General features: G+C 36.1%; 4 protein-coding genes and 1 pseudogene across 4 annotated transcripts; 3 read left to right on the top strand and 2 right to left on the bottom strand.

Moving 5' to 3' along the window:
* The first annotated feature begins 253 nt into the window (after window positions 1–253).
* Window positions 254–6462, top strand: LOC147948618 (uncharacterized). The gene is made up of 5 exons (XM_087467901.1): window positions 254–403; window positions 3239–3823; window positions 4003–4854; window positions 5017–5185; window positions 5327–6462. The coding sequence occupies exons 1-5, from the start codon at window positions 254–256 to the stop codon at window positions 6460–6462; spliced, it is 2892 nt and encodes a 963-aa protein (XP_087324027.1).
* Window positions 6463–10011: 3549 nt separating this feature from the next.
* On the top strand, window positions 10012–11125 carry LOC104718486 (DELTA-urthionin-Uf1a). The gene is made up of 3 exons (XM_010436249.2): window positions 10012–10528; window positions 10642–10719; window positions 10813–11125. The coding sequence occupies exons 1-3, from the start codon at window positions 10300–10302 to the stop codon at window positions 10908–10910; spliced, it is 405 nt and encodes a 134-aa protein (XP_010434551.1). The 5' UTR covers window positions 10012–10299; the 3' UTR covers window positions 10911–11125.
* A 4588-nt stretch (window positions 11126–15713) lies between these two features.
* LOC147948617 (uncharacterized) lies at window positions 15714–18480 on the bottom strand (annotated as a pseudogene).
* Window positions 18481–19320: 840 nt separating this feature from the next.
* On the bottom strand, window positions 19321–20927 carry LOC147948616 (uncharacterized). Its single transcript, XM_087467900.1, has 2 exons — window positions 20887–20927; window positions 19321–20791 (listed from the first exon to the last, which is right to left on the bottom strand). The coding sequence occupies exons 1-2, from the start codon at window positions 20916–20918 to the stop codon at window positions 19321–19323; spliced, it is 1503 nt and encodes a 500-aa protein (XP_087324026.1). The 5' UTR covers window positions 20919–20927.
* Window positions 20928–25631: 4704 nt separating this feature from the next.
* LOC109126407 (uncharacterized) lies at window positions 25632–26528 on the top strand. The gene is made up of 2 exons (XM_019229938.2): window positions 25632–26093; window positions 26190–26528. Exons 1-2 carry the CDS (start codon window positions 25632–25634, stop codon window positions 26526–26528), a joined length of 801 nt encoding a protein of 266 aa, XP_019085483.1.
* The last annotated feature ends 827 nt before the right edge of the window (window positions 26529–27355 follow it).

Here is a 27355-nt window from a genome sequence, read left to right as displayed (position 1 = left end):
AACCACAGATTCTTTTCCTTCCATCATTAGATTCTCAAATTGTGATGCTAACATATCCAGCTTTGTTCTCTTAACACTTGTAGTACCCTCAAACATATTCTCCAATGACTGCCTCGCTTTCTGAGTGATACACATTGAGTGTGTGTGAGTGACTTCCTGGATGTCGTAGCTTAAGGCGGTTGGCCTCATAGCGAGCCGGCATGATTTGTTGGTTGCGACCACGGACGGGGGAAGCATTGAGTTTTGAGCAAATATGGACTTTGATGTGATTATATTGGCTAGAGGGAGACCTCATGGTTTAGTCGGAGGTGTGCGGTCTTTTGCGACAGTGCATGGGAAACTTTGGCTGACGGTGTTCAGTCCTGTCGGAAGATGTGTGGGCCGTGTTAACGGTGGCACAGAGGTCCTTGACGGATGGACGGTGCTGCAGGATTCGAGGACAAATCCTTATTGTGGGGGAGAATTGTAACATCCGCGAACAAGTTATTGTATTTTTGGAGTGGGTGTCGATCGACACCAAGGGTGTGTCAATCGACACCACTATTTCTGGGTTCGTCGGGTTTGTTTTAATTCGTGATTTTGGTTTGGTTGGTTTGGTTTGGTTTTGTTAAGGGTTTTAGGGTGTGTCTTGTCGCCGTTTGTAGAAGAAAAAGAGAGAAAATAGAGAACTTGTGGTTTGTGAGTTTTTGGCTTGTTCTTGGTGGTTTTGGTGAGATCTGTAGCTGTGGAAGGGAGAGTTGCTGCTGGGAACGAAGGAGAAGCTTGTGAAGGTGTTGTTTCCACCGATTTCTCAACCCAATCTTCCTGTAAAAGAGTTGAGTGCTTGACCATGGTTGATCTAAGCATGAGATCTCTTTTGTTTGGTTTTTCTTTGTCTATTTGGGGTGTTTGCTTGCTTGGGTTTGTTGTTTCGGGTTTCCCATAGGTTCCCGAGGCATTTGGGTGAGTTTGGGACGGTTTCAAGATGATTTGAAACGGATGATCGATGTTCGTGTTCGTACAGTTCGCGTCTGCAGAAGCAGTGTCGATCGACACCAGTGTGGTGTCGGTCGACACCATGTTGTGTCAGCATCGATCGACACCGACTTAGTGTCGGTCGACACCAGTCTCATCCGAGACTTGTTTTCCTGGTTTGATGTATTGTTCGTGTTATATTTGCTTGCTTAAACATGAGGGTCTCAAATGCTTGTGTGTATAACCTAGTAGACGGGAGGACGGCCTTACTAAGTATTTATGATAATACTTACGCATCTCTATTGTTGTTTGTGGTGTGCAGGTAAAGGTAAAGTGTGATCGTGGAATCAAGGCGATGAGGAGGAGGATGTTCTAGAGAGTTGGTTGATTGTGGTCTAGCTCTTGTTAGGTTGCTAGTGTTGAGTTGATAGAACATTGTAAAATGTTGGAACTTGGTTATTTCATTGTTGGTTTTGGATTATTGCATTGTTGGTTATTGGATTGTTATTGTTGAAATTCTTATTAGTTTAATGGAATTGTTTTGTTATCCGCTGTTGTTGATTGTTGCAAGGTTGTTAGTGGGTATGGGACCACTAGTAAATTAATATTATTTATATAAAAAAACGGGAAGGGTTGTTTCACTTATATATCCATCAAGACTTCCTAATCACCATAGAAGAAGATTTCTAAATTCTATAAGAATTTTTTTTTTTCTTTTTTGCTATCTTCCTTTTCGTTGTAAGACTCCAATTTAATCAACAAAAGAAATAGTAGTTTTTCTCTTCAATTCATCCTCAAACCGTCCTTCAATATTCCCTTCTCAAACCTTCTAGAAACTTTTCAGTCACATAAAACAACATCAATCCTGTATCTAGGGATGTCAAGTTGGGTAAACCAACCCAAACCAACCCATAACCATAAAGATTTAGTATTTAATGGATAATGAGTCAACTCAACTCATTAAGCAAATGGTTTGGATCAACCCACAACTCATTTAGTTTAATGGATTAATGGGTTAAATGAGTTGATCCATTTATATCATAATCAGAAATTTAGACCTTGTGTAATTTTATAAAATCATCAAAGCTTGTGTATTTTTTTATACATAAACTGTTTATGATAAACATGATATATGTCTCCAATTATTCAAATTTTGAAAACCAGAAATTTTAAACAATAATAATCCAGAAATCTTAAGATCCATACTCAATCACTCATCAAAACTAATTACTCAAAAAGTCTTAACTCAACAACATCTTAAGTCATAACCGATTTGTAAACACCTAACCGAAACAAACCCAGTTCACATAATCTCATCAGACACCAAATTGATCTAATGAAATCGATTTGAAGATCAATACTCATCATAACCGTTAATCACAATCTTTTTTGTTAAAGAACCGTTAATCACAATCTGACAAACAAAAACAGAGAATCTAAGCATACACTTTGAAGAAAAGGAAGATTTTCATCAACGACCTGGAATTAGCCAATTATGTCGTGTAGAATCATAAGAGCATGAGGTCGGTTAATCAAATCACAGCTAGAACCCATAAAACTCAGACAACTACGTAAAAATATAACTACTAAACCAATAAATATGAACAGATCGAAGAAGAAGTGGGAGAGAGAGCGAAAATCGAAAGAAGAAGAAGAAGATATTTTGGAAAGAAGGTATTCAAATTTAATTCAATGGTTTGGTTTGAGTTAACCCATAAACTCATTTTAATCCAATCCATTTCAACTCAATCCACTAAACTAATAAACCAATTTGACTCATTAACCCATTAATACTCAAATTATCAACTCAATAAGTTTTTGGATTGGTTTGGTTTGAGTTAATCCATTAATTTTGACCCATTTTGACATGTCTACCTGTATCACGTCTTGTATCACACAGACACTGTTTCAGACAAACTATTGGAGATAACCGGTTTAATTAACTTGGTATAGTTTATGTAGGATTAAGCTTCCTTTTACTTAATCTTACTCTGGTATATAAACTGATGTAAACATACTATTCTACATTAATGAGAAATATAGTTTTATCTGATTCTTGTTATGGTATCAGAGCTAACAGAATTTCCAAGCTTCCGCCATTGTTTCTCATTCATCTTCTTCGATTGAGCTGAGATTGAGCTTGCATCTTCAAATCATGAGCAGTTTGATTTCCTAGATTCTCATCGATTTTGTTCTTTGCTTTTCTTTCGCTGTACTCAAATTTCTTTTGTTCGCGTCTTTCATCTTCTTCTTCTTGCTTTTGATTTTGATTTCTTTGACCTAGATCTGTTGCTCTCTTCTTCGATTAATCACTCTGCACAGATCCTCTTTGCCGTTCTCAATTTCCTCATCGGCAATGGGTTCGGTTAATCTAGTAAATACAGCGACTCAAAGCAATGTTAATCAAGATCCAGATCAATACGAGAATCATTATTTCTTGCACGCGGCGGATCACGCCGGACTCGTGCTTGTTTCCTATCGTCTTACCGATGGATCTGAGTTTCATTCTTGGCGTCGTTCCATTCTTATGGCGCTTAATGTTAGTAATAAACTTGACTTCATCAACGGTACAATCCCTAAACCTCCTGATACTCATCGTGATGCTGGATCTTGGTCTAGGTGTAATGACATGGTAGCTACCTGGTTGATGAATTCAGTTTCTAAAAAGATTAGCCAGAGTCTATTGTTTATGTCTACTGCTGAGGCTATTTGGAAAAATTTGTTATCTCGTTTTAAACAAGATGATGCGCCAAGAGTCTATGTGATTGAAAAACGATTGAGTACAATTAGGCAAAGTTCACTTGATACCTCTTATTATACAGAGTTATTCACCTTATGGGAAGAGCACAAGAATTATATAGAATTACCAGTTTGCACTTGTGGTTGATGTGAGTGTAATGCTGCAGTTTTGTGGGAAAAGCTACAATAACGCAGCAAGGTTACTAAATTCTTAATGGGGCTCAACGAGAGTTATGAGGCTACTCGAAGGCATATCTTGCTGCTTAAACCTTTACCAATATTGTAGATGCATTCAATATGGTGACATAGGATGAGAGACAGAGGACTATCGCTCCCACTACCAAGCTGGAGAATGTTGTGTTTCAGAATACCGGTCCTACTGAAGTGGTTCCTCCTAGCTACTATGGTACTGATGCTACTCAGTCTATGAGTACTGGCTACTACAGTGGTTCTCCTGATAACATGGTCTATGCCGCGGTGAATTATCGACCTAGTCAGCGTCCGTATTGTACACATTGCAATCGTTCTGGTCACACATTTCACAAGTGTTACAAGCTGAATGGTTATCCACCAGGACACAAGTTTGGACCGAGTGCTACTACTCAACAGTATTCTATTCCTCGTAGCCAAACCACTTCCACTTCAGGGCAGCGCCCATCGTTTCCTCAACAGTCTTACTTCCAGCAATCTCAGTCTACTCGTCCTGGTCTGATGGCTAATGTAGTGACAACTCCTGCTCCATCCTATGATGCACAAGCATCACTCTACATGCCGTCACCAGCTATGACTGCCACTAACCTTGACTTGTCACAGTTTAGTCAAGATCAGATTCATTGCTTGGTCCATCAACTCAACACTCATGTCAAGTTGCATGAACAGTCATCTCCTCATCTAACTGCTACGATAACTGAGAGTGGAGCCATGGCACCTACTTCCACCTCCGGTTCTGTTTCATTTGAATTTCCTTCTTCTAGTCTTCGATTTGAAAATCACTCTTTCACTTTTCAACATCATTCACTCACTTCTCTATATTCTACTCTACCTAATGGTGCTTGGATAATTGACACTGCAGCCACTAGTCACGTTTGTTCTGACTTGGCTTTGTTTAGTGAAGTCTTTCCTATTTCAGGTGTTACAGTCTCACTCCCTAATGGTACTAGAGTACCAATTACTCACACTGGCACCATACATATTTCGAATAATATTGTCTTGCGTGATGTGTTACTTGTCTCGACTTTTAAATTCAATCTGTTAAGTGTTAGTTCTCTGTTGCATAGAAATAATTGTTCTGCACATTTTTACTCTGATACTTGTTTTCTTCAGGACCTTTCTCTGGACTTGACGATTGGTAAAGGCATCTTAATACACAGTCTTTACATCCTGGAAACTGAAGTTCTTGCCGCACATTTCTCTGGATCCTTGCTCGTAGATGGTGACCTTTGGCATCAACGCATGGGACATCCATCTCCTGCCAAGTTACAACATATGTCTGGTACATTGCCTATGTCTAAGTCGAGTTCTTTACTTTGTCCAGTCCGTCCATTAGCAAAACAGAAAAAAATTTCTTTTCCATTTAACAATCATTTGTCTTCATCACTGTTTGATCTGGTTCATCGATATTTTTTAACAATAGTGGATGATTGTACTCGAGTTACATGGCTTTACATGTTAAGAAATAAAAGTGATGTCTCTGTTGTTTTTCCTGATTTCATCAAATATGTTCATACTCAACATAAAATTGTTATTAAACCCATTCGTAGTGATAATGCACCAGAGTTAGCCTTTACACATCTAGTTAAGACTCATGGAATAGTACATCAATTTTCATGTGCATACACTCCTGAACAGAATTCAGTCGTTGAACGTAAACACCAGCATTTGTTGAATGTTGCACGGGCACTATTATTTCAGTATAATGTTCCTTTACAGTATTGGTCAGATTGTATGCTCACTGCTGTTTTTCTTATCAATCGCACACCATCTCTTTTGTTAGATAAAATTTCTCCTTATGAAAAATTATACAAAAAGGAACCGGATTATAGTTTTTTACGTTTCTTTGGTTGTCTTTGTTATGCTTCCACTCTTGTCAAGGATAGGCACAAGTTTACTCCTAGAGCTGGGTCATGTATCTTCTTGGGATACCCTTCGGGTTATAAGGGATATAAAGTTTTACATCTTGATACTAATACTGTTTCTACGACTCGTAATGTTGTTTTTCATGAAAAAGTTTTCCCATATAAAACCATTTCATCTGATTTACCGAAACATGATTTGTTTTCTAAGATCATAATGCCTTTATCTACACCTGATGCTCTTGATTCTCTGAGTTCAGATATATATCCTGTTTTTGATGGAAATGCATTAGCTTCTACTCCTGTTACGACTGCATCATCATCATCTGCTCCTGTTACGCATGCATCATCATCTGCTCCTGTTGCGCATGCATCATCTTTACCATCATCAATTGTTCCTCACTCTAGTACCACACAACTTCAATCTAATCGCGAGACTGTGACATCTGCTTCAGCACAGGCTCCTCTGATCACAACCAGGTCACAACGACAGGTGAAGGCTCCAGGTTACTTATCTGATTACCATTGTAATCTCATTCATACTTCTCACTCCTCTGAATCTGTTCTCCCATCATCTTCTCATTTTGTTCCTCTTTACCCGTTATCATCTGTTATTACATATTCCAGACTTAAGCCTTCCTATCAGGCTTTTGTTCTTTCTTGTTCACTTGAAACAGAACCATCAAATTTCCACTAAGCCATGGCCCATCCTCATTTTCCGAAAGCTATGGATGTGGAGATTACTGCTCTTAAACAGCTTCACACATGGACAGTTGAATCTTTACCCCCAGGTAAGCATGTGATTGGGTGTAAATGGGTTTACACTATCAAATATAACCCAGATGGTTCAATTGACCGATATAAAGCACGTCTAGTTGCCAAAGGGTACACACAGCAAGAAGGTATTGACTACATTGAGACGTTTTCCCCTGTTGCTAAACTGGCTAGTGTCAAGTTTATCCTTGGTCTTGCTGCGAAACTTGGTTGGACTCTTACTCAAATGGACGTCACAAATGCCTTTTTACACGATACCATTGATGAAGAGATCTACATGAGTCTCCCACAGGGTTATACTCCTGTGAATGGTGTGCCTTTACCTCCAAATGCAGTGTGTCGATTACACAAATCCTTGTATGGTCTTAAACAAGCATTGCGACAATGGTACTAATGTTTCTCTCCTGTGGTGCTCAATGAGGGTTTTGAGCAGTCTCCTGTCGACAATACCTTGTTTGTTAAACAACATGGAGACTCCTTCATTGCATTATTGGTCTATGTCGATGACATTATGATTGCATCCAATAATGACTTTGATTTGTAGAATCTTCAAGCTGCTCTCCACAAGGCTTTTAAGATCAAAGACCTTAGTGTGCCTCGATACTTCCTCGGTCTTGAGATAGCCAGGAATGACACAGGAATTTATATTTGTCAGCGCAAATATGCTTTGGATATCCTTGCTGCCACATGTATGCTCGCATGTAAACCTGAGACTATACCTATGGATCCGAATGTTCATTTACGTAAGGAATCAGGAACATTGCTAGTAGATGGAACTTTGTATAGAGAACTGGTAGGCCGACTGTTATATCTTACCATTACTAGGCCATATATTACTTTTGCTGTCAACAATTTGAGCCAGTTCTTTTCCTGTCCTACTGAGCCAGTTACTAGGCCAGATATTCAATGATGCAAATTACGGTACATGTCCTGATTCACGGCGTTCAGTCACTGGTTTTTGTGTCTATCTTGGCACCTCCTTGATTAGCTGGAAATCCAAGAAACAGGACACTGTTAGTCGCAGCAGTACAGAGGCCGAGTATAGGAGCATGGCTTTAGCAACCTGCGAGCTCCTTTGGTTAACTCAGCTACTGAGAGATTTAAAGGTAACACTGCGAGTTCCTGCTAAGCTCTTTTGTGACAATAAATTGGCTCTGCACATTGCATCTAATCCAGTCTTCCATGAGAGGACAAAACACATTGAGATCGATTGTCACACCGTCCGTGATCAGGTGAAGAATGGATTTTTGAAGCTGTTTCATGTCCGTAGTGCTAATCAACATGCAGATATTATTACTAAGCCTCTTCATTCTGGTCCATTTAACTCTTTATTGTCTTGTATGTCAGTTTCAAGTCTCTTCCTCCCTAATCCTGTTTCGGTTTCAGAGACTTAAAGGGGGTGTATTAGAGATAACCGGTTTAATTAACTTGGTATAGTTTATGTAGGATTAAGCTTCCTTTTACTTAATCTTACTCTGGTATATAAACTGATGTAAACATACTATTTTACATTAATGAGAAATATAGTTTTATCCAATTCTTGTTACAAACCAATACATCTTCAGTTACAAATGTGATGAAACTTCAAAAACCTTTAAAATATGATATAAGAGAAAAGATGACAAAAGCTGTCGTTGTTATACATATTATATATCTCTGAATAATATATTTTAAACATTTTGTTCATTCAATAGTCTCATCTCATATCAGGTATTGAAAATGAACGTAAGTAGGATAAAAACAGAAACAAAGTTAATACATTTCACTTCCACAATTTTTAATTATTTGAACTGTGAGGCCACCATATGCATATTGTTTTTTTCCTTACGTCTCTTTCTTGCTTTACTTGTTCATTCTTTTATTTTCTGCTTTCTCATGACATGTCTCTCTTCTTAAGCTGCAAGAAGACACCGTAGTTTCTGTCTCTTATATGTTGACGGCATTTAGGAAACAAAATCAAAACCAGCGCAACCCTCTAATTTGTTCGTCAATTTAGTGTTTCATTTTTTGGAAGAGTAGTCTTCTAATTTAATGTATTCTAAAAAAAAATTGAATGATCCAAAATATTGGTAAAATCCATAAACAAAATTCCATTACAAAATATTTTATATTTTGATCTTCCCTTTTTTGGGCAAAACATATTCTTCACTAGGGTATAAAACTAGGTTTCCGTACACAGTGCCTGCTTAAACATATTACATGCCCCTGGGCAAACTAAAAAAATGCCCCTTAACTTATAGAAAAACTTACTAATTATTTTTTTGGTTCTCTTTTGTTCATATAACTTTTTTTCTTGCCTCTTTCTAGCTTACAAATTTTTTTTTGTGCCCCTTTAACTTACAAAGTTCTTTTTTGTGCTTATTTTAATTTACAACTTTTTTTTGTGCCCCTTTTCTTATACGTATATGCCCTTTTAATTTATGTACCCGGGGCGGTCGTACTGTCCGCCCATCTAATTAAGCCGGCACTGTCCATACATAAGGGGAGGAGAGCCTCTTTTGCTAACGCAACGACGTCATGATTTTGGTTGCGGGGAACGAAATTAAAAGAAGCATAAATCAAAAAAGTTTGAAAAGACTAAAATATCATGGAGAATCCCATGAAGTTCCTTTGATATAGAGTTTTCGATTGAGTGCCGTGGATATTCTAACAAAATACGTAATTTGAGCTGTAAATGTTCAATCCACATTAAAAAGTTCATTATTTACTTTACAAAATAATGGTATACATTCATCCAACATATTATTCGAATTGAAACTAAGAACAGAAGATTTAGTTAAAATTAAATAAAGAAACACAAAACATTATTCAAATTGAAACTAAGAACAGAAGAGTTAGTTAAAATTACATAAAGAAACACAAAACACGTTTTGTAACCAACGTTTTGGATTTTTGTGTAATACAATAATGGATTTTATTTCGTCAGCTACTAGTATATAATAATAGTTCTGTAGTTGAGAGGTAACAGGTAAGGATGTGTTTTAATGATCACAACTACAACAGACATGGTTAGAAGTTAAATAAAGAAACACAAAACACGTTCGTAACGAACTCCCAACCAAAAAAGAAAGTACTTTATATAAATAAATCATTGCAACTAAAAGAAAAAAAAAAAAAAACCCCTAAAATTCTAGTCACTAGAACTCAAAACCCCTAATTGTTATCGATCTCTTAAAAAAAGATTATGCATGAAGAAAAATTTGGTCCCAACACAATTACAAGAAGTTTAGTTATAACGTGGTTTTGAGTTCCAACACAATTACAAGAAACATCCCAGAAAAACGTCGTAACAATTAACAAACACCTTCTGTGTGTATTGTATAATTTATGCAAAAAAAGAATTCAATCATGAAATAATAAAGTAAAATTTATAGTCACAAAATTATAGCCAGCAAAACTACTACAAAATAATTAATATTAAACTGTTAACTAAGTAGCCTAATTCAAATATTAAGGAACCCAAAACTTTAATAGATTTCCTTTTTTTCTGCTTAAGCAAAACGAACAAAAAAGAAAAAGAAAAAAAAGAAGAGAAGAATGTAGATTGTCGAAGGTGAAAGGTAGCCAATGTAGATAAGGGTGGTCTACCAGCATACATGTATATTGTGTAATGCGCATGTGATAGCCTTGTTTGTGGTTGCAAATTCTTGACCAACTAGTATTTAAGTGACCCTTGTTTTATCACCATTTCATCAATACAAACTTATTAACTACTCCCCACATACGTTTTGTGATCAAACAACTAATCAAGTATCCAAAGATGGAAGGCAAAACTTTGATTGTAAGTGTGCTCCTAATGAGTCTGTTCATGGCACAAATTCAAGTTGACGCAAAAAGCTGCTGTCCATCCACCTATGCTAGAAATGTCTATAATACTTGCCGCATAATCGGAACTTCTAGGCAAGTATGTGCAAATCTTAGTGGCTGCAAAGTCATTAGTGGGTCGACATGTCCAAACGGATATACTAAGGACACTCTCGAAAACACAGGTAAATTGAATAATTTTGTGCTTTATTTTGTACTCTACTTGTTGTAAAACAGATCAGAAATTCATTTTTTGTAATGTGCTTTATTAATTTTTTTTTTTTTATTTTGTGTCAAGGTGATGTTGTCAATGAATACTGCAAGGTTGGATGTGTATCTTCTGTGTGCGGTGCTTTAACCACTCTCCAAAACTCCGGTAAAGCAAAATCACGAAACACATTTTCATTATTATCATTTTTAAATAATTAACAAGTTAAGAATATATGTCAAAATTTGTTTTGATGATTAGATGCAAATGAAATTGTGAATGAAGCTGTTGAAAAATGTGCCAACGCATGTTCTACAATCTGCACCAAAAGCTCCATAAATGCAGTTGAAACCGCCTAGACAACTAAATCCATGAAAATACTACGTACGTCTGGAGGTGAAATATTTCACGGAGTTGGTTTTCATGTTTTCAATAATTGTCGTGTATGTGAGAAAAAAATGGTAGACTCTCGTGCTTGTTTGTGATGATGTGCTTTTTTTGAAGGTTATCGATCCCTAGATTGTATATGCCTTCTACTCCCTAAATTTAAAATAATGAATAATGTGTTTGTATCCATCTTCTGCTCACAACCATTTTTATTTGATCTTTTTTTTTATATATCAGATTGGTCTTTTTATAAGGATCTCATATTATGACAATAGATGCTAGTTGATGACTTGATGCAATGATGCTACTTAATTACAGTTTTTTCACTATATTGCGTAACCAACTAGCCTTATTTCTACGTATATATCTAATATCCTGAGTCTGACCTAAGAAATAATCAAATCAAAACTCTAAAACATTAGTCTTCACTCCAACACAAACTTATAAATTATATTAACATGTTTTAATGTATATTATTATTATTTTTATTATTAGATTTTACAACACTAAATTGCTGCTAAGGCTGCAAATGGTTGCTTAAAATTGAAAAAAATGGGTTGAACAAAATTGGGTTGAATAATATTCAACTCATTCATCTCCAAAATATTGGTTGAACAAGTTGAACATTTTTGCTGTAGGATTAGTTTATTTTTTTAACTTTTTAAGTTGAACGAGCTAAATAGTTTTTTATAACCTCTTCAACCTTTTCAATGCAAATGGTGAAAATTAGTTAAATAATTTTTTTCAGTCTGTTCAATCTCTTCAACCTTGGAACCATTTGTAGTTACGTCTCTATCATTTAGTTAGTTTTCTTGCGTTGCTTGAATCATTCTTTATTTGCTGCTTTCTGTCATGACATGCCTCTCTTCTTTAGTTGCATGACGACAGACACCGTACGTGTCTCTTATACGTTAAACCCTCTTTGTATCGTCAATCTTGTGTTTCATTGTCTGGAAGAGAAGTCTTCTAATTTAATGTACTGTAGAAATAATAAATACTAGTCATCACTTGGTAAAATTCGATAAACACAATTCCATTACAAAAAAATTCTTGAGGTTTGTAAGGTACATCCTAAAACGTTTTAAAAAAGGTCAAACTCACACTTAACACAAATTCATACCTAATGTAAGTAAGATCATAGAGAGCATATGCTGCTGATTTGTTCACTCACTACAATAAAAAGTGAATATTGTTACCAATTCAATGGTCATAATATATTAATTTTTGGTCACAAATACTTTATTGTGACGAAAATGAAACGGATTGAAGAAGGTCAATAAAATGGTCACAAATGGGTGTAAGTCACAAAAAAGTCATAAACAGTTGTGACGTTTCTGAAGTAACAATTCGTCACAAGTTGTGACGATAATTGAATAGTCACAAAAAAATTGCAATTTATAACGGTTAATAGAGTCACAAATATGACACAAAACATGATCCAAAAAATGTCATATATTTGTTACAAATTAGTACTATTTTAAGTCACTACGTTGTGACTTTTTGCCACCAAAATACAATCACAAACTAGACACAATTAATGACTCGATTAGAGACACACAACCGTCACTATTTGTTTTTTTTAATTTTTTTTTTTAATTTTAGTTTTTTTTTAATTACCATAATTTATATTTATTTGTGACATTTCACGTTCCTAGATTTTTTTAAAATATTAAATCTATTCACCATATTTCAACAAATATATAATTTTAGAATAAAACATGAAAACTAAAAATAATATGCAAACGATAATATATAGATAACAAACTAATATCCAAATACAAAGTTGATACATAAACACAACTGAAAGGAAATATAAACCAAGCACAAAGTTAATCCATAAACATAACTGAAAGGAAATACAAACAAACCATAGTAGTTAGATAAAGGTGGATGGTCTTGGTAGTGGTGTTGGATTTAGACATTTTGACTTGCAAAAGATTCAACAAGTTTCTCCATAGCTTCAAGTCTTTTCTGGATTTGCTGATTTTTTTCAAAGTTTTTTTTCAGATCAGTTTCCATCTCCTGCATCCGATGTGTTATTGTCTCTATTTCTTCACCAGATTGTGGTACACTTGAAGAGGCACCAACATATGGTCTCCAAGTCCAAAGATATGACCATGTCTAGATGATCCAGCAGCCTAGAAATAAAAAATAAATACATAAGCTATCATACACCAAACCAATACACACATAACTCACGACCAAACAATAACATATATGGTGACTAAAAAATTTGCTCAGACCAAACACACAACTCACGACCAAACAACTCACGCCCAATACACCAACCGTACGTAACTCAAACCAAACAATAAAACACATCTTCTGTGGCCGTTGACTGCATCTCACGATAAATCTGAAGTACATAATTGCATAAACCGTTAGAAACGTTTGAGGCAGTGAAAAATTAGAAGCATAGGGGTATGCATGACAAACCAGGTCGTGAAAACATGTCAAGCCAACTTCACTCAGTGATGGAATGCGTCTCCGAGGAATAAAGTATCTGTCAAGATAACCAAAGACCCTGATTAACCTGTGGAGAAGAATTTAATTGTTCTACATAAACTGTGATAGTAATTTAGCGAGAAAACTAAAAACTTTGATTTAGTCATGGATCTAAAATACCTCTCGTAATTCTGTCTAAGAATTTGATTATATCATCTTCAATATCCATGTTTCTCTCGCTCCTACAAACATACCTAGACCAATTATTCTTGTTATTGAAAATCTATATATTGAGAAAAGTGGCAAAGTACTCACTGTAATTAGGATTTTGAACCTAGGAGGAGGATGATCATACTTTTTGCGATCGATTGAAAAAAATTATGATGTGTGTGTGTCAAATCCATTAAATATGGGGTATAAAAACGCAGAAATCATGGACGAAGAAAAAGGATCGTGGATTGTGGGTTGGCCGGTTTTAAGAAATTGTCAGTCAGATGTTTTTTTTTTTGATTCTTAGCATTATGTCACTAAAATAGGAAATTTTAAGTAATTTTAAAAACTGTTTGTAAAATCTATGTACCAATTTTTATTGGTCATGTGACTTGTGATTTATATGATAACACTAATTATGTTGTCCAATCTGATTCATTGCACGTTGAGACACTATTATATCCAGATGGTCAACCAGAAGATCTTGATGATCCAATACTAGAAGAAGAAGATGGATCAGACGCTGAAGATGGGAATTCTGATATCGAATTAACTACTGACGACGAATGTAAGTAATAATTTTTAGATTGTTTTTTGTCATTTGAACTCTTTTGAAAAAATTGTATTTTCAGCTCTCTCTTTTTTTCCATTATTGAAACCATTTATTATTTAATTAGAGTAACAAAAGTGGTAATAACTATGTCACAATTTATGACTAACACACAAAGGTAACTAAAATAGTGACTAATTTTGACTAGGTAGTTACAAAATATTTGTAACTAAAAGTGACATAAATATAGTCACAAAAACCGTATAATTTAGTTACCTTATTTTGTTACAAATCCGTATTTATATGTGTGACTAAATATTTTGTAACAAATTCGACACAATTAGTGACCAAAATTAGTTACCTTTATGTCGGCCACAATATTATAACTAAATAGTAACTTAGATAAGACCGTTTTAAATACGTCACATTTTTGTATCTAAATTGTCATAATATTATGATGGAACAAACGGTCACAATTTTTCCGTCACAATATTCACTTTTTCTTGTAGTGACTGTAATAACTGGTGGAATCCGTACGGTTTGCATATTACTACTGGAGTTATCTTCAACCTCGACGATCTCCGCTACAATCGAAGCCTCTCCTCCACTCTTTTATAAAACCAACAAAAAAATCAAAACTGCTGAAGCACAAAATCGCATGCATAATACAGTTATACAGAACGAAATGTAAAGCAGAACAACACTGCTCTTGTTGTTTCCGTTCGACAAGGTAAGAAGATGAGCTTCGTCAAGGAGGTTCAGCCCATTAAGATTCTAAGTCAAGAAATGCTAAGACAAGAAACACTCTGCAACGGTAACAAAACAGAGTCATGTGGTCCTTGCCGTACAGCCAAGCCATTGAAGACAGCTCACTTTACAGCTCACACAACACTCCAAACAATGAACAGATTTGCTCCTCTAGGCTCTGCAATACTCTGTAGATGATGACATGTGTCAAGAATAAAACCTAATCTTTTAAACCTTAATCTAGACTATATAGACAATGTGATGTAACAAGTAAACCTAAGATGAAATTATCCTTTTGAGCCACCATCTCTTCTCGTTTACTACACTACAAGAAAAACGTACATTGTTAGCTCGGAAAATATGCTATCATATGTAATACATAGCGATTTCATAAATGCTATGATATCGGCAGCTATGGTAGATACCCCATCTACGATAGCGTTATTTTTCTGAGCTATAATAAGTTCCTATACAATAGCGTTAGTTAAATGTTTTAATTTAGTGTTTTCGTAGCAATATCTGGATGCCGTAATTTATTTTTTCATAACAATTTATAAAAAATTTCAATTTTTTCTAACAACTCAAATTGGGTGCTATGATATATCATTGTACAATAGCAAATATTTTTTGCCGTAATTTATGTTTTCATAACTCTTTTTCGTGTTATATTACCTTATTACATAACTAAGTTTATTCGCTATGATGTATATTATAACGTCTTTTTTTTTTGCTATTATAGTTGCATATAACATTTTTCTCCTGCTATTATATGTAATATATATAATCTGAAATTTCCCGAAAAAGATACCATTTATATAACATCTCAAAAGCATTGTGAATAACATCCCAAACACAATTCCAAAACATTCTAAATCACAATACCAAACACAATTCCAAATCCAAAATGCACAACATAAAACATTCCAAATTCGAAATACATAAGACTAGTCTTAAACTAGCTGGACCAAAGTTGCTTCATCCCTGCAATAATGGACATTGTCTTATATCAGTGTTGCACATGAAATACTAAAAGCACAAGGATCACAGTAAATAATACTTACCAAAAGCACAAGCATCAGTTTACAACAGTCAATAGATGACCAACTGATCAATTGGCCATGCGATAGATGAACCAAGTGCATCTCTCATATACTCAATCTCATCTGATGGCCTCCAAACCGCTGCATCATCTACCTTGACTATATCTATCCAACCGAACACAGTGTACCTTTTGCTCTGGATCAGTTGAATGCACCCGACCTTCAGCAACAACCCGCTTCCTTCCGCTAATATCCATTAACTTACACTTCTGATTTTCCTTGATAGCTCCATTTTTTCGCTGACAATTTGACAATATCAACCAACTACTACAGGAAGGAGACATAACCATAATCAACTTCTCAGAACATATAAATATAAGTTACCGGAGATCTTCGAAGAGGTGACTGTGCAGCTACTTGAGTTTCCATTGCATTAGATTTTTGAACTGTTCTTGGAGACTTCTCGCATGATGCTGAGGTTTGTGTCTTATGCGATTTAGATGCAGACTTTTGAGTAGGAGATAACTGACCTGTTTCATCTAGGTTGTTTTCAAAGACAACTTTGGTGACAGGCCATGCTACAAAAGACAGTAAACAGTCCTCTATGTATGTCACATCTACAGTAGGCCTCCAAATAAATGTGTTGGGTTCGTGTACCACATCAACAAAAACTTTGACACCCTTTGGTCCGAGTCGAAGTCCATTCACTAAAGCTTTCTGATCTTGTGTGTTCCAACGGCCTTCAGCAACAACTACATCATCGTCAGACAGATCAAGTAGTTTGCATTTGTTCGAAGAATTGGTTCTTGTGCCCTGTAAAAAACATCAATAAATCACTTCAGTATTCTAGATGATCTATAATATGTACGAACTGTTTAATACTTAAACAAGATAGAAACTTTACAAGTGGTGTCATATCTTCTTCGTGGTCCCCCTGTTCTAGACTAACACACTTCGTGGCAGGCCATGCAATCATGTGCCCAACAGATTCTTCAATCGTGAACATTTCAGTAGCAGGTCTCCAAAGGAATGCTTCGGGTACAGTGGCAGTGTCAACCAATACTTTATAATCTAAAGGACCTAAACGAATCCCATTCACAACATCATCTGGATCCGTCGATATAATACGTCCCTCGGCAACATTCGCAGCATCACCAGCCCAGTCAATCAAAATACACTTTGGTTGTGTTTTCTTGTTCACACTCTATGCAAATTTAGATTATTAAAAACAAAAATAGAGTGTATAGTTATAAAGAAATCAATATAGTGGATTATTAATCACTTACCCTTGCAGCTGAGTTTTCACCAACTTCAGCTTCTTGTCTCTGTAAAATGCAAGAAAAATATGAAACAAAGTTTACATCATTATCAATCAGCTTATTGTACAAATAGAATAGTGCATTACCTGGTTCTTCAGATTGAAAATTTCATTTTGTAGTTCAGTAACCTTGTGCTTGAGCTTAATTTGATTCTTTTCCATTTCAACGATAGACTTGTGCTTAACTTGGAAACAAGCTAATTTGGTCTTACTCATATTTCTGCCCATTGCCCTCAATCGACCGGGATTATCTGGTCCTAACAGTTGGGTTAGTGTATCTTGTCCTACATTTGTTGCAACTGATGGATGATCAGCATTAACAAGTTCTGCTGCCTTTTCCTGCAAATGTAGTCATTTACATGTGTAAACAGTATAATTTAAATATAAATTAACGAGTTAATCTAAAAACCTAATTAACGAGCATACTAAATCATAACTTACAATTTTTTCAGCTGCATTTGTATTCACGGGTGTCCCATCCTTTCTAGTACGCGATTTCACCCACACCTTTAGTCTTGACACTTCAGAATGATCTGAACTTTCTTGTTTCTAAACAAATAAACAATATATCATTCAAAATATTTTTTAAGTGCTGAGAATTAACAACGTAATTGCATTAACCTTACCAATTCTTCAGCTAGTCTAACCATTCCTTTGCGACTACAAGTGTGTGGTATCTGTTTGCGTCTCCTTTCCTTATAGCTATCGCTTATGACCTAACACATGATTGTAGATATGTCATATTAGATCCAAAACAAACATAAAATTAACTAACTTAATTAAAAAATAATACCTTAAACTCATTGCTAGTTTTGTTTTTCACAAATTTACGCCAACAAGTTGGATTAACATTCTTGGGTCGCATATTCATCCGTTGTTGGTTAGTGTGAGCCTCCCTTATTTTCTTAACCAGACGTGATTTTGATGACCTCCACAAACCTCCCATCTGTTTAAGCACGGCAGTCTTTTGGTAATCGTCATCTAATTCAAACCTTACTTGTAATCAATCACATTGAAAGAATAAATATTTAAACCAGCTATTAAGTAAGTAGATGTCAAAGTACAGAAAAGTTTACCTGGACAGATTTCCAAAGCACTGTCTTGACATCCTCAGTAATTTTTGACCATTTTTCAACTGTCACAGGAACGTGTTCTCGTACCAATGGACCCAGATACGATGACAACTTAACAGACCCAGGACCGTAATGTTCTCCCATGAAAGTGAAGTCTACATGTACTCTGCTATTTGGATCCTTGGCGATGTCTTTCATCCTTGTTGGTCCTCGCTTTCTCTTAAGTGTAGCCTGCTCTCCTAAAGGCTGCTCTTCTAAAGGCGGTTCTTGTACAGGTTGCTCTTCTTCAGCCTGCTCTTCTTCAGTCTGCTCTTCTTCAGCCTGCTCTCCTAAAGGCTGCTCTCCTAAAGGCTGCTCAGTTTGTGGAGGCAATGTACACACGAATTCTGGCTCATCAGAGTTCTTTTTCTTTTTTCTATTCCCTACATTCTTCTTCGGTCGTCCCATGTCAATTCACCTGAAAATAAACAATTACCATGTCATTAATTAATAACCAGTCATGAGACATAGCAAACAATTACCAAGCAGTCATCAGACATAACAAACAAACACAACTACAAATGAAACAATTATGAAGCACTCATCAGACATAGCAAATAAACAATTAGAAGAATGTAAATGACTAACAAACTCCATTTCAGACATATATGCCTTCACAATCATTTCAGGCATTTTCAGATTCATCCATGTGAACATCCATGTCCACATTTGACGGTAATGGTCCAATGTCTCCAATCCCATCATCCAAATCTTTCTTATATCTTCTTGAAGGACCTCGCATAACAACATGCCAACTTGATTCTGCATCTTCCCGTAAGTAAAACACCTGCTTTGCTTGTGAGGCTAATATATATGGATCTCTTAAAAAGGAGACTTGACTATAATTCAAATTAACTAATGTGAAACCATCTTCTACCTTAACTCCATTACCCAACACTGCCCATTGACACCAGAAAAGAGGAACATAAAAAACATTATAATCTAACAGTATGATATCTATCACTCTGCCATAGTAGGATACCAAATCAACCACCCAGACAATATCCTTCCTTTTCTCCCCTGTTCAGTTTTTCCATCAAACCATGACTTCTTTAATCTGAAACTATGCTTTGGTGGCAGTCTCTTTCGATGGCACATATAGACATGTTTTCGGCTGAACTTCAACCACAAACTGTCTGTATTTTTTCCACATAATGGACAGGCCATCTGACCCTTTACTTTGCAGCCTGCAAGATTCCCATAAGCCGGAAAGTCACTAATCGTCCAAAGCAGCATTGCCTTCAGATTAAAAGTTGATTTACTAAATGCATCATATGTTGTCTCTCCATTGTTCCAGAGATGGTTAAGATCCTCTATGAGCGGCTCTAAGTATACATCATTGCTATTACCAGGCTGTTGTGGTCCAGGTATCAACAATGTAAGCATGATATTCTCCTTCTTCATGCATAGGTTAGGTGGCAAATTGTAGTTTACTAGCAAAACAGGCCAGCAACTGTAGTTGTTGTTCTTCATATTGAATGGATTAAATCCATCTGTGGAAAGACCAAGCCGCACATTCCTTTCTTCAGCTGCAAAGGAAGGATATTTGGCATTCATCTGATCCCATGTTACTGAATCCACAGGGTGGCGGAGTTTACCATCGTTGCTCTTGTTAGTCTGATGCCACCTTAAGTCCTTAGCCATCTCTTCGGACCTAAACATTCTCTTCAGCCGTGGGATTATGGGAAAGTAGCGTAACACTTTCTGTGGAACACCTTTCTTTACTTCACCAGTAACCATGTTCGTCTTCCATCTAGAAGCCTTGCATTTAGGACAATTATCGAGCTTCTTGTACTTCTTTCTAAATAAGCAGCAATCATTAACACATGCATGAATCTTCTGGTAGCCCATATCAAATGACTTAAGAAATTTCTTCACCTCATATAGTGATGTGTGTAGCACATTGTCCTCTGGTAACATTTCCGGCAATGTCTCCAGAAGATCATTGAAACTCTTGTCAGACCAACCATTCTGTGTCTTAAGTCTGGATAGGGACACAATTTTCGAGAGTTTACTGTGATTAACACAACTTGGATATAAGGGTGTTACAGCATCTGCAAGCTTTGCAAGAAACTCATCTTCTTTCTTGTCCTCACAGTCTGCAATCTCACCGAGTTCAGCATTTCTAACAAAGTCATCATCCATGAACTCAGCAGCTTGATATAACCCATATATCTCATCATTAAACTGACTGGCATTATTGTCACCTTCAACCCCAGACTTTAACTCTCCATGATGATACCAATCTGACCGCCACTTATAAGCCTCATACATACCCCTTGTAACAAGATGGTCAACTACAACACTGGCTGAGTGACGATCAATGTTACGACAGTCAATGCAAGGACATATAATCATATCACCATCTCCCAAAGCAGCAGCCACAACTCGTACAAAATTTGAAGCCCCTCTCTCGTAAGCTGGATCAGCTCTTCATTGCAGAATTGAAGAGAAAAAAAAAAAAGGTAAACTCTCTAAACCCCTACTTAAGCTAGCCTAACCTGAATAATTTATGCAATGATATACCTGCAAAGATGCACCCAATCCTTGTCCACCATTATATGATCTAACCTTACTACATAAACAACATATACGATTTATTGAAAGAATCTTAGACATGAATCACAATGACACACACATATATCGCATATATTAAATCAATAGCAATCACAAACACAAAACAGTATTTAGACAACTATATCGCATATATTAAATCAATAGCAATCACACAGTATTTAGAAACAACCAAACAGAAAGAAAAAAAAAACAAAACAATATACTTAGCAAGATTGTTCAATACACATAAGAGACAGAAAGAAAGAAGCAACTAACATGTCCTGTAAATGGAGATAAATAAACTCTTGTTCAGTTCCAAGATATACACTTAGCAACACTTGCAAAACATAATTAGAGAAAGAGTATAAGTTTCAAATCGGATACATAACTGTGTATGTCGGAGAATGGAAGAGACTAATCTATTGCATGTCGAAGAATAACTGTGTATTGTTCCAATTTCATAACTGTGAATCAATTTCATAACTAATCGGATAGTAATTGAAAAAATCTAGAAGAAATCAATTGAAAAAATCTATTGCATGTCCAAAAATCAAAACTTATATAAAACAATAAAATGAGGAAGAAAACAACCTTCGAGTGGAGCTCAAATCCAGAAGTTAACTCCGGCGGTTCTTCAGAGGGTGGTGACGGCGACGGCGATTGGCGAACCAATTGGTATGTGTAAGAGATTTACGGGTAACTGGGAGAGAGACTCAAACAAACCAAAAGAACGGCAACGGCGGTGCTTAATTGAGTCCTGTGGTGCTTCAGAAGCGGCAACGGCGAGGAATTGCCTCTCGAGATTTTAGGGTTTCGAGAGAAAAGGGGTGAAGTGAAGGAGAGAGAGTGCGATAAGTGAAGCTAAGTGTTTAGTATTTTTATTTTTTTGGTAAAATTTGCTAAGTGTTTGGCGGAATAAGTGATTTTAGTTCCTGCTTCTTAAAACACTATTATAGCGTTTATACAATGCTATCATATGGTAACAAAATTATAAACTACACTTCGATAGCAGTTTTGAAATTCGTGCTATTACGAGATGCTATCAATGTATATAATTTTTGTAGTGCTAGAGTCATCGACTCTTGCTTTCACAAAACAGATTAAAAAGGACTTACGCGCGGTTCTACTTGGAACAGCGAGGTTCAAAACGATCTTAGTTGAACAATTGAGATTACCAGAATCTGATGTTTTCTCACACTTCTCTAGCTTTGATTTCGACAATATCTGAATCCTGTCGACTTCGTTAAACATCCTGACGATGATTCCGGTGATTACACAAGCCATCGCTGCCATGTTCACCATTTTTTCCTTTTAGATTCAAAAATAGAATTGTGTTTTTTTTTTTTTTTTTTTTCGTTCCAATAACTTTATTAATCAACTGGGTAGTACATCATGTAGCAAACCAATACAAAGCTTCAAAAACAAATTATCATATAAACAGAAATATGTGTCATATATTGAAGATAACAAACATGAAAAAGTGAATTTGACGATGCTTCCTTTGGATAAGCCTTACTAGCTATCATGTTGAATGTGATATGCAAGCCTTACTAGCATTCTTTAGTTGAAGCTCCACAGAAAAAACTCATTGCTTTTATAAAAAGTTTTGAAATCTTGACAATCCAATACCAATTAGTCCGTATCGTTGTCCTTGCTTGCACAGAAAATTTGGCTTGCTATTAGTGTAATTTCATCCTATTATAAATCTCACACCAAATACATCGTTGGAGATCTTCACGATGAACCACATCCTCATCGCACGAACAATTACGCCTATGTGGAGTGGAATAAACGGAGACATTGGAATTTGATTATAAGCAGAACGAGACATCCATAATTTCTTCCCATAAACGATAGTATCTGATGCAGCGAAGATACAAGACTCGAGGACAAATCTTTTCTTGGCCAGCGAGACCTGATGCAGCGCATAATTAGGATTATTTCCATTTATTTGTATTTTGATATTATTATTAATTATATGATTTATCTTTAGAGGTTTCTAGAATATTGCAGAGATTTCTTAGGTTTTTATGGTTTTATTATAAATAGCCTATTCATGCTTATTGTATGAGGAAGTTGATTTGATTAATAAAACTAAGAGCTTTTAGTTTTTGTGTGAAGAGTATTCACAAACCTTTGTTTCCAGATAGATCCAGAGAGATCTCAACGATTCCAGGAAGACATTGATCTTAGGTATTCTTAGACTAAATAAGATTTTGTATTTATCTTAGCTTCCGCTATGTCAGTTGGTATCAGAGCCAGTTAAGATAAATACAAAGATCTTATTAGGGGTGTCAATCGGGCTGGCCCGGCCCTAAATATTTCTGAGCCTATATTTCAAAGCCCGAACCCGGCCCTGTTAGGGCTACAGGGCTTTTCGGGCTTTTTCGGGCTTATCTTATCGATCAAAAATTGAAACTTATAAGCCTTACAAAACAGTGTTTCAAGGTGCACTATAAAAAAATCAATCAAAATTTTAATAACTCATCTATATTCATTACAACCAACTTAATTTAATATAAAAAGTTTAAGACTAAACAAAATTTTGATACTTTAACCAAATAAAATAGTATATAATTCATTTAAAATATCATAGATAAAATATTTTAAAGTATTAAGTATTATAAAAACTAGGATTAGAGTTTAAAACTTTAATTATAATAAATTATTAATCAAATATTGCAATCAAACAAAAATGTTAACAAAAAAGTACAAATATTTTTGTTAAAGAGTTTTTCGGACTGGTCCGAGCCCGGTCGTGCTAAGCCCGAAAAACCCTATAGCCCAAACGGGCTGAACCCGAAAGACCCAATTTTTTCTGAACATATATATTTAAGCCTGAACCCGCTATTTTTCAGGACCGGGCCGGGCCAGCCTGCGGGCTTTGGCCCTAATTGACATGCCTAGATCTTATTTAGTTTAAGAATACCTAAGATCAATGTCTTCCTGGAATCGTTGAGATCTCTCTGGACCTATCCAAAAACAAGAGTTTGTGCCATCTTTATCGCCGAAACAGTTGGCCTGTTCTTGGGCTTTTTAAAATTGGAAAATATTAAACAGTGGGCTTAGATCAGAAAAACTGATCTTATTTGCGAACTGTTTTTATGTTGTTCTTGTGCTATGTGTGCTATTTTCATTGGACGTCATTTTGTGGTCGGTGGAGAGATTTGTCTCGTTTCAGCTTCTTCGATATTGTCGACCTAGAGATTTTTTTGTTCTCTCACAACGGCAAAACGGCGATTTCATTTTCTTCCCTTCAATATTGTGCCGATCTCATCTCCGCTGTCTCCTTGTCTAAGCCCAGTGTCTCCTCGGCGATCTCTTCGTCTACTCTGTCTCCGTCGTATCGCCAAGCTCCTCGTCTCCCCTGTCTCCGGTGTCTTGCGAAGCTCCTCAGCTCCTCTGCAAGAGATCTCCTCGTCTCCTCTGTCTTGGCTGGCTCGCAAATCTCATCTCCGGGGAACAAAGGCAAAGGTAATCTCATCTCCTTGGTTTCATCGATGTTTCATCGATTTGGGTTATTCAAATCTTTGAATTGGGTTTTGAGTGTCGTGTGTTGTTTGAGTCAATTTTGAGATTTGTGTGTTGTTTGAGTCAATTTTGAGTGTTGTGTGTTGTTTGAGTCAATTTCGATTATGCTTTAGCCTTTGCTTTAGGGTTCAATCTCGTGTCTTTGAATTAGAGTCAATTTTGAGTGTCTTGTGTTGTTTGAGTGAAACCTTGTGAGTGTCGTGTGTTGATTGAGTCAGTTTTGATGATGCTTTAGCCTTTGAATTAGAGTATAATGTCGTGTCTTTGAATTAGAGATTATTTTGAGTGTCGTGTGTTGTTTGAGTCAAACCTTGTAAGTCAATTTTGATTATGTTTGAGTCAATTTACAGTGATGAACATTAATCGATTTTGCTTGTTTGTTTATGAGGCTTGTAGGTGAGGTTATACATGGGAAATTAAATCGAATATTCATCATCAAACCTGCATCATCAAACGATAGTAATCACAAGGTAAGTGTATATTGACAGTTTTGTGAATGTTGCTTGCTTGATTAGGTTTATTTCTTGTAATCGGATATCCATCAATAAACTTTAAAACTTGGATGATTTGAGTGTAGTTGTTGTTTATATATGAAAGGTTTTAAACTTGGTTGATTTGATTGGTGTTGCGGTTTAGTAAGTGTTCTGTGATTGCTTGTTTATCTCGGATGTTATAAAGTTAGTAGTGTAAGTGTTGTGTGATTGCTTGTTTATCTCGGATGTTTTTAAGTAAGTAGCGTTAGTGTTGAGTGATTGAGTCTTAAGTCTTAAAACATTTAAAACTTTAGTGTTGAGTCTTAAAGTTAGATGTAAGTGTTGTGTGATTGAGTCTTGACTCTTAAAACTTTGAAAACCTAATTGAAAATTTTAAAACCTTTAAAACTTTTAAAAAAACACTCAATGACCATTATTTACTTCTGATTTGACTGAAGTAGGTAATGGTTATTGCTTGATTTAAAGACTCTGACAACAAAAAACTTTTGATTTAATGATCCTCTTACCTTCTCTATAATACATCCATCGAGTTTACTTCTTTCTTCCAATCTCTAATAAGCTTCTTCCTTGTATAAGACCTTTCTAATAAGCTTCTTCCAATCTCTAATAAGCTTCTTCCAATCTCTAATAAGCTTCTTCCTTCTTTAAGACCTTTCGAGTAAGCTTCTTCCTTCTTTAAGTCCGATTGCTATGGCATCAAACAATACTCCTAACAGCCAGTCTCAATCCTATTTTAGCCTTCTTAACTTCCCATATGACAGCTTTGCTCCCAATGTAAACACTAGTTCGTCTCAAATCCCTGCTTTTAGTTTGCAACCTAGTTCACTGCCAACTCAACCTCCTAGTCAATCAGAAGAGACAGCAGAACAGCGTAGGGAGAGACGGTTATGGTCTTCACAAGATGACTTAGTCCTGATAAGCGCCTGGTTAAACACATCGAAGGATGCAGTAGTTGGGAATTGCCAAAAGGCAGGGTCCTTTTGGATTCGTATAGGAGACTATTACCGTACAAGTAGTCATGTACGTGGTGGTGCTGAGCCTAGGCGCCCGGACCATTGTAGACAAAGATGGCAAAAAATCAGTAAGGAAGTGAGCAGGTTCTGTGGAGCTTTTGCAGAGGCAGAGGGTGAGAAAGCTAGTGGCATGAACGATGTAGACGTTTTACAAAATGCTCACCAAATCTACACGAAGCTGTACAAGAAGAAGTTTGCTATGGAGTATGCTTGGACTGTGCTATGATTTGAACAGAAATGGGCAAACCTGGAGACTATGAACCCCACCCCAAAGACAACCAGTTTGAACAAAAGGAAAGCTGATGATGCTGCTGGATCGACAGGTTCTGTGGTTGGTGAGCACGAGAGCAGACCTCCGGGCATAAAGGCAACAAAAAAACTAAGGAACAAAGGCAAAGATAAGGCTACACCATCTGCAGAGTTTAGTCAGATATGGGAGATAAAACAGAAGGACTCAGAGGGCATGAAGCAACTCCAAAAGATGTCCATTCTTGACACTCTCATTGCCAAGAATGAAACCCTAGACGAAGATGAAAAAGCGCTTAAGAAGAAGCTAATGGCGGAATTGTTTTAACTTAGATGAAAACCCTCGAATGTTTGTTTTAACTATGCTTGTTTGCTACGTTTTTAATGAATACTATGCTTGTTTGTTTTATGGTGTAATCGTATGTTTCTTATGTTTTTAATGAATACTATGCTTGTTTCTTATGGTATAATCATATGTTTCTTATATGTGTGTTTATGAATACTATGATTGTTTGCTTTGGTCTAATCATATGTTTCTTATATGTGTGTTTATGAATACTATGATTGTTTGCTTTGGTCAAATCATATGTTTCTTATATGTGTGTTTATGAATACTATGATTGTTTGCTTTGGTCTAATCATATGTTTCTTATATGTGTGTTTATGAATACTATGATTGTTTGCTTTGGTCTAATCATATGTTTTCGTTTCACATGTGTTTTTAATGAATCGGGTGATGTTTAATAAATCGATGTGTTTTCGTTTTCAGGTTGAACAAGTCATGGACCGTTTATACGACTATGGTATAAACAGCCCTTTAGATGGTAGTCGCGATTCATCAGAAGAGGAGGCTGAGACCTGTTACTATCCTCCGGAACCAGCTCCTGCTATTGGTTTCACAAGTCTGTCGAGCCGTGTAGCTCAACCACTTCCTGCTAATGAGACACAACTGAACCAGCTCAAGGACCAAGTAATCCAGCTCAACGACCAAATGATCCAGCTCAAGTTACTTGTGATCCAACTCAAGGATCAAGTGATCCAACTCAAGGACCAAGTGATCCAGCTCAAGGACCAAGTGATTCAGCTAAAGTAAATTTGTGTCATTTTCAGTTGTTGTTTTGAACCCGTGATCGGATTGTTAGTTTAGGCTTGGTA

This window comes from Camelina sativa, chromosome 2 (genome assembly GCF_030686135.1).
Source record: "Camelina sativa cultivar CO46 ecotype springtype chromosome 2, ASM3068613v1".
Classification (NCBI taxonomy): Eukaryota; Viridiplantae; Streptophyta; class Magnoliopsida; order Brassicales; family Brassicaceae; genus Camelina; species Camelina sativa.
Note: the sequence above shows the minus strand (reverse complement) of the source record. Positions and strands in the feature narration are given on the sequence as shown.

What these genes read in the sequence shown, in the direction of transcription:
- LOC147948618 (XM_087467901.1), top strand. Translation starts at nt 254, where the DNA reads ATGGACTTTGATGTGATTATATTGGCTAGAGGGAGACCTCATGGTTTA. An exon ending in GTGTTAACGGTGGCACAGAG is followed by an intron (nt 404 to 3,238) that starts GTCCTTGACGGA and finishes TCTTTGACCTAG; the next exon opens with ATCTGTTGCTCTCTTCTTCG. An exon ending in AGAATTATATAGAATTACCA is followed by an intron (nt 3,824 to 4,002) that starts GTTTGCACTTGT and finishes ATGGTGACATAG; the next exon opens with GATGAGAGACAGAGGACTAT.
- LOC104718486 (XM_010436249.2), top strand. Translation starts at nt 10,300, where the DNA reads ATGGAAGGCAAAACTTTGATTGTAAGTGTGCTCCTAATGAGTCTGTTC. An exon ending in GGACACTCTCGAAAACACAG is followed by an intron (nt 10,529 to 10,641) that starts GTAAATTGAATA and finishes TTTTGTGTCAAG; the next exon opens with GTGATGTTGTCAATGAATAC. An exon ending in AACCACTCTCCAAAACTCCG is followed by an intron (nt 10,720 to 10,812) that starts GTAAAGCAAAAT and finishes TTTGATGATTAG; the next exon opens with ATGCAAATGAAATTGTGAAT.
- LOC147948616 (XM_087467900.1), bottom strand. Translation starts at nt 20,918, where the DNA reads ATGGTGGACAAGGATTGGGTGCATCTTTGCAG. An exon ending in GATTGGGTGCATCTTTGCAG is followed by an intron (nt 20,792 to 20,886) that starts GTATATCATTGC and finishes TCTGCAATGAAG; the next exon opens with AGCTGATCCAGCTTACGAGA.
- LOC109126407 (XM_019229938.2), top strand. Translation starts at nt 25,632, where the DNA reads ATGGCATCAAACAATACTCCTAACAGCCAGTCTCAATCCTATTTTAGC. An exon ending in AAGCTAGTGGCATGAACGAT is followed by an intron (nt 26,094 to 26,189) that starts GTAGACGTTTTA and finishes TGATTTGAACAG; the next exon opens with AAATGGGCAAACCTGGAGAC.